This window comes from Thermobia domestica, chromosome 15, assembly GCF_964235325.1.
Source record: "Thermobia domestica chromosome 15, izTheDome1.hap1.1, whole genome shotgun sequence".
In the NCBI taxonomy this organism is placed as follows: domain Eukaryota; kingdom Metazoa; phylum Arthropoda; class Insecta; order Zygentoma; family Lepismatidae; genus Thermobia; species Thermobia domestica.
This window is the reverse complement of record NC_137468.1, coordinates 126,998,911-127,011,818: the sequence shown is the minus strand read 5'-3', so window position 1 is coordinate 127,011,818 and position 12,908 is coordinate 126,998,911. Positions and strand designations below refer to the sequence as shown.

Sequence of the window (12,908 nt, the reverse complement as noted above, 5' to 3'; positions counted from 1 at the left end):
GTAATAAGATGACGAGTTATCGATTGCATAAACAAAATCAAGAACAATTTGAATGATTGCGAGGTACATGAGAATTAAGTTTCCAAAACAAGGGCATAAATAACTTTCTTTTGTCTGAAAATTATATTAAGGAAGACCCTATCTTGTTTCTACAAATAAACTTTTGTTATTGAATTTAAATTTAAGTTATAAAATAAATGTAAAATTAAGTAAGAGTAGCTTTGACAATTGTGAAATGGTACTATCTCGTCCCGAGCCCTTCAATTCTTGTAATTGCTTTCTCTACTCTACTTCTCTTTTGACGTACTACTTATAGTGATCTAACATTTTCCTTCCATTTCCAGTGACTTACGGAATCACTATGATTCAGAGAATAGGACGAACAATGTCATGGAAGGATGACATTCCAAATTGAACCATAGACTAACTAAGGAGCATCAGAATGTTTGTACTATTTTTTAGTTACTGCAGCAAGAGCAAGGTGTAAATGAAAGATTGATGGAGCTTCTTGAAGTTGGACATAAGCCAGAGGCAAAAAGTTAAAATATAAACTTGTTGATAACCACATCAATACGTTAAAATCTAGATTTGAGTCAGTGGAAATTTACTTAGTACAGTGTGTACATGCAGTTTCATACTGCTTACATTTGAAAATTTAAAATTTGTTGGTGTAAAGGTACTTGTGAGCATTACATATTATAAATGATGACTTAGTGCAGCATATTATAAAGGTCATATTGTAATACATACATACAAGTCTCTTGTAAATTATATTTGTAAACATTACACGAATCCTAAGAATCGTCCTTCTTTATACCCACTTTCCCTACTTATTCCTGCTTTTGTTTACATTGAAAAGTGAATTTTAATGATTTTTAAATTTTATTTTATTTTATTTTATTTCTTTTTTTTTTTTTTTTTTTTTTTTTTTTTTTTTTACAATGACTGCTTTTAGCTAGTAAAAAGTATATATGAAAAGTACGTATAACATTTTCAAGGAGAGCATTTTAAAACGAGAATTTTTTTCAAATGGTGGGTTTTGAACTACTAGTTGCACGGTACATATTTGGATAGAATCAATCACGTCAGAGCTGTTGCTAACGTTGAGATATAAACTTATTCATAAATCTTTGTAAAAAATAAAAATCCGTCAGACAAATATTCCTCGTCGAGTGAGTGTAGGCTAAACGGGAATAGACCAAACGGGAATGCACGTTTGGCCTAAATCTAAGATGATATTAAGATGACATATATTGCTAGAAGGTCCGTAGGCGAAACGGGAATGAACCATATGGAATACAGATGTGGGTGGAAATGTTTTCTTTTAGTGACAAAAAATATTTTCAATTTTTTCGCAGAATCCCATCTTTCACCCTCCACCGGCGACTGACAAATTCAAAATTTTTAAAAAATTTAAATTTTTGATTTTCGAATGGAATTGAGTGAAAAACTTTCCTATTAGTGAGACCAAGAAAATATTTTTCATAAAAATTCATCTTTAACACACATTAAAGAATTGAGCAAAATCTGAAGGTTTTTAATTTTTTTTTAAGTAGGTAGAAGATGCAATAAGGAAACGAAATGTAAGATGTATTTAATTAATAACTATTTTTTATAACGCAATATTTACAATTTTACATTAATGTTAAAATAAGCACCACAATGCATTGATGCTCACGTGTAAGATAGTAGTATGCACCAATTCTTTTACAAACTTACTGGCTTTTTTTCCTGTATCATTGATGTTTGTGAATCTACTCTTTCTTTAAGGAAGCCTCTATTCAATCCAAACAGAGGTACAGAAGCTTCCATCACTAATTTGACACACCTCTCTACTGCTTGAGTGTGACAAGAATATGATTCAAATTTAAGAATTTTCTTTGGACACTTCATTATGATACTTTTGATATTTTCAACGTTCAAGTGCTGTAGTATCGGAGGAGAAATAACGTCATTGTCTTGCCAGTTTATCCAATCGATATATTTATCAGCGTCAAAGTCAAGTTTTGATACTTTGAATAGAAGAATGTGTTTGTGATCTTTAGTTTTAGCATTCAAAATCCGTCTAAGAGCAAGTTACCGAACAAAAAGACGATTATCACATAACACGCACAACAGAATGTTGTCTGGGTGTGCAAAACCTGAATTGAGTTGGATCACAGAGTATACGATACCTTTTTAATTCTTCATTTAAGTACCGACTCAGCTTGATGGTTTGAAGAACATGCTATAAATTACAGGACCAGTATTAATATACTGACATTTTCCGCAATCCTCAGGGTCCCTACTTAAACATCCTGAGAGGTAAGCAAAATGATCCACTCGATTAACTCCGTATAATTTTTCAATTTGTCTTTCTTTCATCACTTTCTCTCCAGTCGTTTGATTTATAGGAACTGGACGAATTTACAGACAGCTTGTATATACAACGATTAATCGTAAAGAGGACACAAAACTCAGTGAAAGAACACTCTGATCTATTGCGAGGGGTTCCTGATTCGATCTTGTCACGTCCCTTTCAGCCTAACCCACTAAACGAAACCAAACCGAGTGACTGAAATTAAATAAAAATAATATAAATAACAATAACAGTCGATTTAAACTCGATTTCCACGGCGTGGCAGAAGGGACTTCAAGGACGGACACCCCATCTCAAGCCCGTGTCCGATACGATTCAATACTCCTCGTAGAAAAAATAAACAAAGGGTAAACAACCAAAGATATATATATATATATATATATATATATATATATATATATATATATATATATATATATAAAAGAAAATGCCAAAATTAAAACTTTAGATAAGAAATTTTATTACAACAATATAGTGGTTGTGTATATACACTAATTCATTAATTAATATATATACACAAATCAACATCAATACAAATATACGACAGAATAAATTTTTGTTAAAGATTAGTGATTGATATTATATTCCAATTTCCTTCGTTGGCAAAAATCCATTGATCATTTAATCGTCAATCCTAGAATTATTCACTTCAGACCAACAATGTGCAAGATCGATATTCAAATCAAATCCAGAATACGGCACCACAAAATACTAAGCAAAGAAAATATCGGCCGCAGTGAACCTCAAAGTTTAATTAATTCGCGAAAAAGAAAACTAATTTACTACTTTTTGAATATAGCTTAGTCTCATGAAAATCGTTTACAATCATGTAATTTAATCCAATACAGAATCAAACACTCTTCATTCACAACTTTTCTAATTTAAAACACGTTATGAAAATTTCCGGTCCAATTACTTTCCAAACAGCCTATATATTTTCCACAAAAATTCTCAAAAATCTTTAAATTGACGAGTATCAAATCTTTATAGTTAAATTTAATCCTACTCATTAGCTACAAATACTCTTCTATTTCTTTTACAAATCTAGTATTTCATTCAAAATCCTTTACAAAAGAGAGATCAGGAAACCATTCGATGCTAAGAATGAACTTTATATACTGTATATACGTATAATCAAAGAAAATAACGAATCAGTAATACTATAATATAATTACAAGGAATTTTGGATAAGTTGAGTTCGTCCTTCAATCAAAAAATTCTCCAACATTATCATTTTACCGAGAGTGTAAAAATTACTGAAGGGCAATTGTTCCACTTAGAAACAGAACCCTATGAAGACAATGTGACCAACAATTTAAACCAGTCAAAGCGGAATTGCAACACAACCCCATTACCGAGAAACATAGAACGTGATACTACTACTTATTAGAGGAAAATTCACTCAACTAATTTAATCCTTTTATTTCCCTTATTACCTTCACTCTAGTCATCGCAATGTTGTCCTCGGCACCTGGTTCTAACTAACTTCTTGACGTTCAGAGTAACCAAACATTGGTAAAATGTATGTGAATTCGTATGTAGCATAATTCCGGTTTTAAGCCTGATTTTTCTGTATAAAGAACAGATTTTTTCCAAAAGGAAAAGTTAGGATTTTGAAACGAAATTCCGATAAAGCGGTTGAACTCTAAAAAGCCTTCTGCAATAACAATTTAATAGGAACTCGGCTAATAAACCACATTGCTGTTTTAGTTTCGGAATTTCAAATCTCTCATTTACACAAAAATCCAACCACTGAGCCATTAATCTCAAAAATAATCAGAGAACTAAGGGAAGGACAGTATTCACTAAATGAGTACTTAAGAGAATGAGAAAACTCCAATATAAGCGGGTATAGAAGAAGTCCCACTTTGTCCCCGTTGGATCCGGCTCCTTTCCACAAATTTAAGACATCTTTCGGAATTAGGTTAAACTCACCAAATACTTACAATGGCAAAACTAAGATATATTCCCGAGTACATAACACGATAGAAATTACTTTTCCTTCCTAGGCACACACTTCCAGTTTGTTCGTTACTGACCACTTCAACAGACGAGTGAAGAAACAGTACAACCAAAGCACACACATAGACACTACTTAAATCGGAGGTCCAATCCTCTTGGATCATAAGAGAAGAGTCAGCGACCACACAAGGTCTCGCTGACTCGAAGCTTCGCGCTACAAGCCACGCCCACTCTCGACTCGAACAATTTCCATATCCTCTCTTGTAAAGGCACAGTACTTCTTTTCTCTCTTTTTAGAAGAGAACAAATTCAAACAAGCATTAAACTTCAATTAAATTATGATTCTCCTTAATAAGAAGAATCTAGCGTTACTTAAAGACACAAATAGCACATATATCTATTCTCTTATACAAAAATTCAATTAATAAACTGTTAATTTTCTTCAACAAGACGTCTTGGAACGAGTCCGTTCATCCATATGCTACAGGTAATGGTCCAGAGGCGACTCGTTACAATCTCCAGTCATGCGACTTTGTGGTGAGCAACATCATGTTCGTGGGTTTTTTCGTTTCCTCACACATTTTTAATGTAGGATCATTTTTATTAATCATCCATCTTCTTTAGCCTAAAGAGCATAATTGTAGGACGTTAAACTAGAAATTTCATTTAAATTTCATTTTAGCTTTTATTAAAATAATTGTGTAAACCTACTAGTTTATCTTCTAGAAGGTATATAATTAAAATTTCATGTTTCAACAATCATGTCAAAGAAACGACAAGTACACTGCATTTTCCAAGTGGTTACGGAAAGCAAGACTTGGTGAAAAGCGTTATTAAATAGTTTGAAATTAGAAGGAATCCGTTTCAACTGAGATATATAATTTATTAGAACAAATAATTCAACGGACAGCATATACAAATATATAACAACTAACAAACCGATTCCTTTGTGAAATTGCTCCGCAATTACAGTTGAATGTCGGAAGCTTAGCTTTTTTCTCACAACTCTTTAAATTTCAAATAATATTTTGTTTAAATTTTGGGGTTATGTTTAGTTTCAAAATATCACTTCGAAATATTTTACCAAATCTAACATTAATAATTACATGCACTTTAAATCTAATAGGAGTCGGGGCCATTCCCAAGTGAGTAACCAATACTCACCTTAACGTTCACAAAAATATACAAAATAAAAAAAGGTTGAAATTTAGAATTAGTGGTTTGTATAAGGAACCGGGAGCATTGTGAGTGAGTGATTAATATTCACTAATACACTTTTCTTTTTAACTTCTCATCTTCTGACGCAATTTCGAAACAATTTCACTGTCAAAAGTATTACATGTTGACTGTGTAAATTACCTTGTATAACTGCAAGGTTCGATAGGTCAATTTCTCAAACGTAAGTTCGTAGGTGGCAGCACTATAAACTATAGCAGCAATGTTCATCAATGTTTCCAACTCTAATCGGAATCACAATCTCTTTTTCTACCTCTTTTTTTTCATTATGCTTCAATGTATTTTCATATTTGTACTTTAGATTTTCATATTTTTTTATTTTTCTATATACTTTGCCTTTGTCTAGTTTGATCTGACACTAATTTGCTTGATGTGAGATGTTTTCAACTATTAACATGCGTATGATGTTCTAACAATGTTTTGGTCAAATGCAGAAACCAACCTTTAACAAATAGTAGAGAGGATAAGATTTCAACCCTCTTCTGCCGCGTTTCAACTTGGTACGCTAACCACTCGATTCTGCGAACTAGTAACCATAATTCATATTAGTGATTTTCCCATTAATTTTTCCTCCTTGCCTGATTCTTTGAATTAAAGAATATAATCGTGAATTAAAGAAAATAACCATCAAATATTTTGATACAACAAATCTGTTATATTACTTTAGAAACTACCTCGTAAAGAATACTCCAAATGGAATAAATTTATTCTCTCATTTAAATCAGAGTATATTTTCTATAGCTTTACCATATTATTCCCATTGGTCGCGGTTAGGTAATGATTCCCTTTGCGGAAAATGCTGAAGAACTAGATGAATATTTTCTATGTTACTCTCAGCTCGGAATATACATTAGAGACATAAGGAGAAGGATTTACGATTTGCTTTAATGTATATGATGTAATGTACTATATTACGTAGCTGTGATATTTCGTAACTGTGATATTTCGTAGCTGTGATATATTTATGATTTTCTTGCATAATACTCGTGCAGTAAAACGCAAATTCTTTGTTAAAAACAGTTTGTTTCTAAACAGGATTCGAACTTACTTTAAAATGAAGTCTTGCAACTCCATTATGCTAACCACTAAACCAAGAAGTCCTCACTCTACAAGTTGCCCATCTGTGTTTATCATCATCTTGGTGATCTACACCCCGTAGAAACATTAATTCTGTATCACCCAGAAGCCAGATTTTGATTTCATTTGTCTTTGTCATTTTTATGACCTTTTCGTATATGTCAATTACATATTTACTTGACTGCAACGTCCAGATAGTCAATATCTCTGCTCGAAATGGTCATGTTACTCTGTAGCAGGATAGAGGGAAAATAAATTCCCCTATAAAGACATACGGATCCAGGATGTTTTTTCAAACTTAGGTTTTTCTCGCCGTCTAGGTTTGCATGGCCAGAAGTGTACATTTTTTTTTAACCTAGAATTTCAGGATTTAAAACAATGTAAAGAGAGGTTGTTCATCATGTCACTTGTTTAACTCTGTGGTTTCTTTCTTAAGGTATCAAGATGACCCTGTGGAAGAGAAATTTCAAACTACAATAATGGATAAAAGACAAAGGAACAACACTTCAGTTTTTGAAATATTTAAACAATTGCTTAACGTTACAATGATGAAACACCCATCTAAGTTATCTTCATCAATAACCAAGTGGGGAGTGTTAGCTTACAGTGAGTACTATCGTTATGTAATATTTTAATTTAAAGTATATTGATGAAATCCCTTTGTTTTCACAAACACTTGTAGGATATTCCTTTTATAACACCTCTTTGTCAATTTTACCGCTAGCTATGTGCTATTCAAAAGAGTCAAAATTGAAAAAAAAAAAAAAAAACATCGTTCTATGTATCTACTTCATGTAAACAAGTAAACTTTGTCTTTGTACGCTTAAAATAAAGCAAATAATATCCTCTGTTTATATCATATATCAAGTATTCAAACACACAGTTTTTGTACGTTCCTACATAATACACTAAATTATATGCACACTAGTTTTTGAATCTTCTTGGTATTAATTAAAATTGTAGATAAATAGCTGAGACTGGCATGTATACGAATTTTTGTTAGTCTTGGGTGATTATTCACTGATCAATCACAGCAAAGGGTAGTTTTGTAGTAATGTTATTCCTGAATATATTCTATTGTTTCTAACAGATAAATGCTGAAATTGAGATTAGAATAGTTTTCTGTAGAAACTATGAGTCCATATGCTAAATTTTAATTAAATATCTCTATAGTCGGCTTTGAAATAGACCAAGTATCCTGCCAACATGAATTTTGAGAACAAATTAGCTTCTAAGTTATACATTGAAAGAAATTTGTTCGATAACTATAAAAGGACTGTACATATAAACTTTAGGCTTATTTAATCCTTTATGACATTCAATATTCCTTTCACCAACCTTGCGAACGTATTTGTTTTCATATCTGCAAACCGACTAAGCTATTATTAGTATATCGAATTCAGATTGGTTTGACAGTTGTTTAAGTTATTGTTTCCTTCTGATTTCACAAATGAATTAGACACATTGTATAAACTATAATTGGTAGGGCAGTTGTTCGAGTTCCTGCCAGGTTGTTCCGTGCCTATTAGTACAGAATATACTTCCTTATTTATATGTACATAATTTGCTAGTATCACGTTTCTAATCGGGTTTCTAGTCTAATCAAAGTTTCCGAATTACGGACTCTAAAATGACAATTCCTATCCCTTTTTCTTCCTACTACCTTTTCTTTCCTTCTACATCAAATATGAAAAAGCGCTGAAAGGTGTACCAAATTATTTTTTAATGAAAAGTCCCAATTCCGAATTTTACTTCTCTAAGAGATTTTGAGATACGAGCATATTATTTTAATAATTTTAATATCTATCCATTTCTCTTTCCACTGCTTCTTTCCTTCTAGGACAAATATGAAAGAATACTGAAAAATTCGTCTTATTATTTAAATGGAAAGTTTAAATACCGAATTTCATGTCACTAAACTTCAGAGATCTCAAGATATGGACAATTTAATGTAGTAATTTCCACCCCTATTTCTTTCTCTCTCCTCATTGTCGTATTTCAAAGAAACCTTCCTTACTGGTACCCGACATCACAAATTCTATACATTGTCCACATTTCAAGTTTCTATCTTAAGCGGTTTGGTATTAATCAACCACTCAGTCAGTCAGTCACTCACTAAAACTACTACTCTTACATATAGGAAAATCCAGAGCAGAATAGAACACGCAACACTGAATGAGCCGTAAAAGGAGAATATATTATGATAAATGAAGTGAAATTTACAGAACGTATCATTCAAATATCGCTTTATGTAAAAAGAAATAGAAATTAATATGAACAAAATACAATCAACAACACTATACGTAAAAAGTAACAATATGCAAAAAATCCATTGTGCCTCGCCGCTGGGGGACAACAGACCCCTTCTCCTTATCATTACAAATTCAGTGTGTGACGTTTGCAATTTTAACGAAATAAGTCATGTCGCACTTGTTCTACGGTAGTTCCAGTTCTCTTACTTTATTTGCGCAATATATAACCCAGGATTGTCACATCTTTATCAAATCCAGCGCAAGAATTGCGAACCTATTTACGAAACCAAAACCGTGCACACGATATTCATCCTAGTACTGACTGGAAGTAAAATCCATTACAGCAGAGACACTTGGTGTCACTTGTTTCATCCTCACTTGATATCTTCTGTAATTTGCAAGTTTTCTTTTTCTTCGAGCTGGCAGTTCCTGTCCTCAATCTTGAGTGATCTTTTTCATTCATATTCATGATCATTTTCATTTTTAGCTCTTGAAGTCGCAAGTGAAGTCTACAAGTTTTGTTTAGTTTTTTTTTTCTGCCCCTGCTCATTTTCAACTACTTTAAGAATAACGACAATATGTTCTAGTGGAATAGAAGGAAATTAAGTCGATGGATGAGAATGTATCAGTATCCATATCCCATTCATGGTGGCCTTTCGTGGTAGGTCCTTGTGGAGGTATTGTAGAAACTACGAATGGTGCTGGGTCAGACATATTCGGTGAAACCTGGATGTTAGTAAGTTTTGAAGGCAGAAAATAGATATTAAAGGAAACATCCATGTCCACAGGAAAAATACCAGATGATCTGAAAACCTGATTGCAGAGCGCATTGATTACAAATGCCATATCGAAGAGAATTTATCTTTGAGTGTGAGATTATCTGTCCAGGATGTGATCTTAATCAGGTTTTTGTTTCATGCTCGAACTAGGTGCTGAGGGGTTTCATCAATGCTGTGTCAAGCGGCAGCAGGCATAGCAATATAACAGCGTTGTCTCTAGTGTAATCGATTCCATCTACGGCATGTTCTTCGTATGGGCAGCATGCCCGTCCAGTATCAGGAGAACTACATTGTCCTTTGATGCTTTGCTATATGTCACAAATTGCCTGAACAATCTCGATAAAATTTTACATGTCATCCAACCGGTTTCATGCACTTTCGCTCAAGATCCAGGAGGCAGACCTAAATCCAATACTTTCTGAGTTCGTTTCCTTGGGAAGATTAGCATGAGAGTTATAAATGCTCCAGCTGATTAAAAACAATTTTTCTGTCATTGTTCTCGTCGTTCATTGGAAGTAAATACCCTAGGCTGGCGTTTCTCTCTTGCTATAAATAACCTTCATGTGCCCTTTTGATGTAAGATAGCCCTGTTTCGTGGCAATTGCGTATTTCCTCAGAAGTCAATTTCTGTTTAGCAGTCAATTTGTTTTATCTTTGATTCCTGCCAGAAGTTCAGAAAATTTACTGACATTGGGTCTATCGAAGTCCATGGTTTGAACATCCGATATTAGTTCAGATTTTCTGGTGCTTAGTTCTCGATGCATCTTAAAGAACAGCTGCATCTAGTTTTCCACCTGTCATTTGACTGTCTTGATTGAATGGATAATCTATATTATTAGCCCAGTCAATGAAGGTAAAAATAAGCTAGATGTCGGAAGTAATTCCCGGAGAGCTGAATTTTTTCCTGTTGATAGACTGTGATGAGACATATAATTTCCCAAAAGTCCCGGGCTCTTCCCCTTGTGCTTCCCCCCCCCCAGCCCCCCTTAAAGGTGAATTTGCCGTTTCTCAGAAAATTAGCCATAACTCCGAAACCAGTGGAGCAAATGCCTCGCATTTTTTTAAATTTTCTTTGTCTAATGTTAAGCTACAAAAAAGGTATCTTTCATTTTTCTCGAGAAATGTATAGTTTCGTGGCAATTGTATCTTAAAGAGAAAACAACAAATTTTTGGGGGGAAAAATTCCCTTTAATTTTTTTCTACGAGGTAAAGTGAAAAAAGGTTTCAAATGAGAGTTTTAGATCGAAGTCTAAACTTTAAAACGAGGTATATTATGATAGTATTTATTTGACACATGAAAAAAATAACAAAAATGTGCTCCACCGGGTCAGCGAGCCTCAGTGCTGGTGTAATCCGACGAAATAGTACAGTGAGCTGAGAAATCTTAGTAAGAGCACAGAAGAGTTATGTACACGAATAATCGGGCTTCATTTTAAAATGAATATTAGAAAACATTGCACACAGTATTCTTAGGTTGTACTGGTGCGTGGGTGGTCCGTGATGCTGTTCTTGTTATAAATTTATTTAAAAGTATAGAAATTAAAATAAACTCATAATATAAGAAAGCTGCCGGTTGTTGCCAGTCCGGGACACGGTGGGTCCATAGGTGGTGGATAATGGAAAGCCCAATATGAGAGTAGGGAATAGTTCCCCGAACCAAAACTGGCATTTTCTTATCTTATTCCTATGAGGCTTGAAGCATATTGTTATGACATTCAAAGCTACATTACTCATCTCTGGTTTTACGTACCGTGACAATATATACCTCGTTTTAAAGCTTAGACTTCGATCTAAAACTTTCATTTGAAACATTTTTTTACTTTACCTCGTAGGAAAAAATTAAAGGGAATTTTTCCCGCCAAAAAACTGTTGTTTTCCCTTTAAGATACAATTACCACGAAACTATACATTTCTTGAGAAAAAGAAAAACCTTTTTTTGTAGCTTAACATTAGACAAAGAAAATAAAAAAAATGCGAAGCATTTGCTCCACTGGTTTCGGAGTTATGGCTAATTTTCTGAGAAACGGCAAATTCACCTTTAAGGGGGGCTGGGGACGAAAAGCACAAGGGGGAGAACCGGGGACTTTAGGGAAATTACATGTCTCATCATAGTCGATCAACAGGAAATAATTCAGCTCTCCGGGAATTTGTTCCGACACAAAACCTATTTTGACTGGGCTATATTCCTTTCTGTTAATTAAGATGCAATTGTCAGACAGTATTTCGTTGTAAATCCAAATAATGTGCTTTTCATAGTTGTTTAGTTAACGAACAAGCTCCTATAATTCTCCATTGATACATATTGGCGCAAATTTCCCTTTACACTTGTCTATTAGCTCTACCAGACTTTCACTCTTCCTACATGTCTTAACACATCTTGACATATGGTTTTTAGAATATTATATTGTTGCGTAGCCTTTTCAGTTCTAGTACTCTTTTCACAAGTGATTCTGCAGTCTGTTATATTCTTTCATCTGACCATTCATATTTGTTTCTCTTTCTTTTATAATTTCGTATCATCTGCAAGAAAGGAAACAAACATATTTTTCCGTAAATAATTGAAAACTAATATAGGCTACACGTAACACAATATAAAATCAACATGGGGCTGCATGGAGACCTATTCAGTTCTGTTCCAGAACCTTCTACCTCGATCAAACATGCACAGCAACGTTCGATTTCTCTGAAAGTGCTAGGACCTCCATACCACACTGCTATATTGCAGTATAAACTATGTATAACCAAAGCAACAACGATAAGAAAGATATACTTTGGGAGGCAGAATTCACAAGACTACAAAAACTTTCATAAATTGACCTCTATGTCTGGTGCACACATTTCTACTATCAAAAATGGCTCTCACAGATTTCCCACAATGCGACTAATGTCGATGTTAGTTTCGAAAATTCTTTTTTATTTGCACCACTTCACACACAAATTCACTGAGGTTTCAGTCCAAAGCTTTGTTTCCGTTCTGCCCCGCGATGCCTAGAGGTAAAATGCTTTAATACCAATTTTAATGTCTTTAATCTTAAGAGATTTCGAGATATGTGCATCTCTTTGTAACAATGGTAACCCCGATTTTACTTTCTTCCAGATCGAATTTTCAGTTATATGATGTCTGTCTCCTGGAACCCTTCAAGTTCTGAGACAATATTTGGATTTTAACTTTCCATTTAAATTAATTAAACACATCTTTTAGCGTTTGTCATATTTGACTTAAATAAGTGAACCATTCCAGCC

At 33.6% G+C, this 12,908-nt stretch overlaps 1 protein-coding gene across 4 annotated transcripts in view; it reads left to right on the top strand.

Annotated features, from left to right (window-relative positions):
- The window catches only part of slif (cationic amino acid transporter slimfast), a 638,367-nt gene that overhangs the window by 514,650 nt on the left and 110,809 nt on the right, over nucleotides 1-12,908 (top strand). For all 4 annotated transcript variants that reach the window (XM_081740112.1, XM_081740111.1, XM_081740110.1 and 1 more), the window contains one exon: nucleotides 7,071-7,240. In XM_081740112.1, coding sequence (XP_081596238.1) covers nucleotides 7,071-7,240 — 170 coding nt within the window. The remainder of the gene's footprint in view (nucleotides 1-7,070; nucleotides 7,241-12,908) is intronic.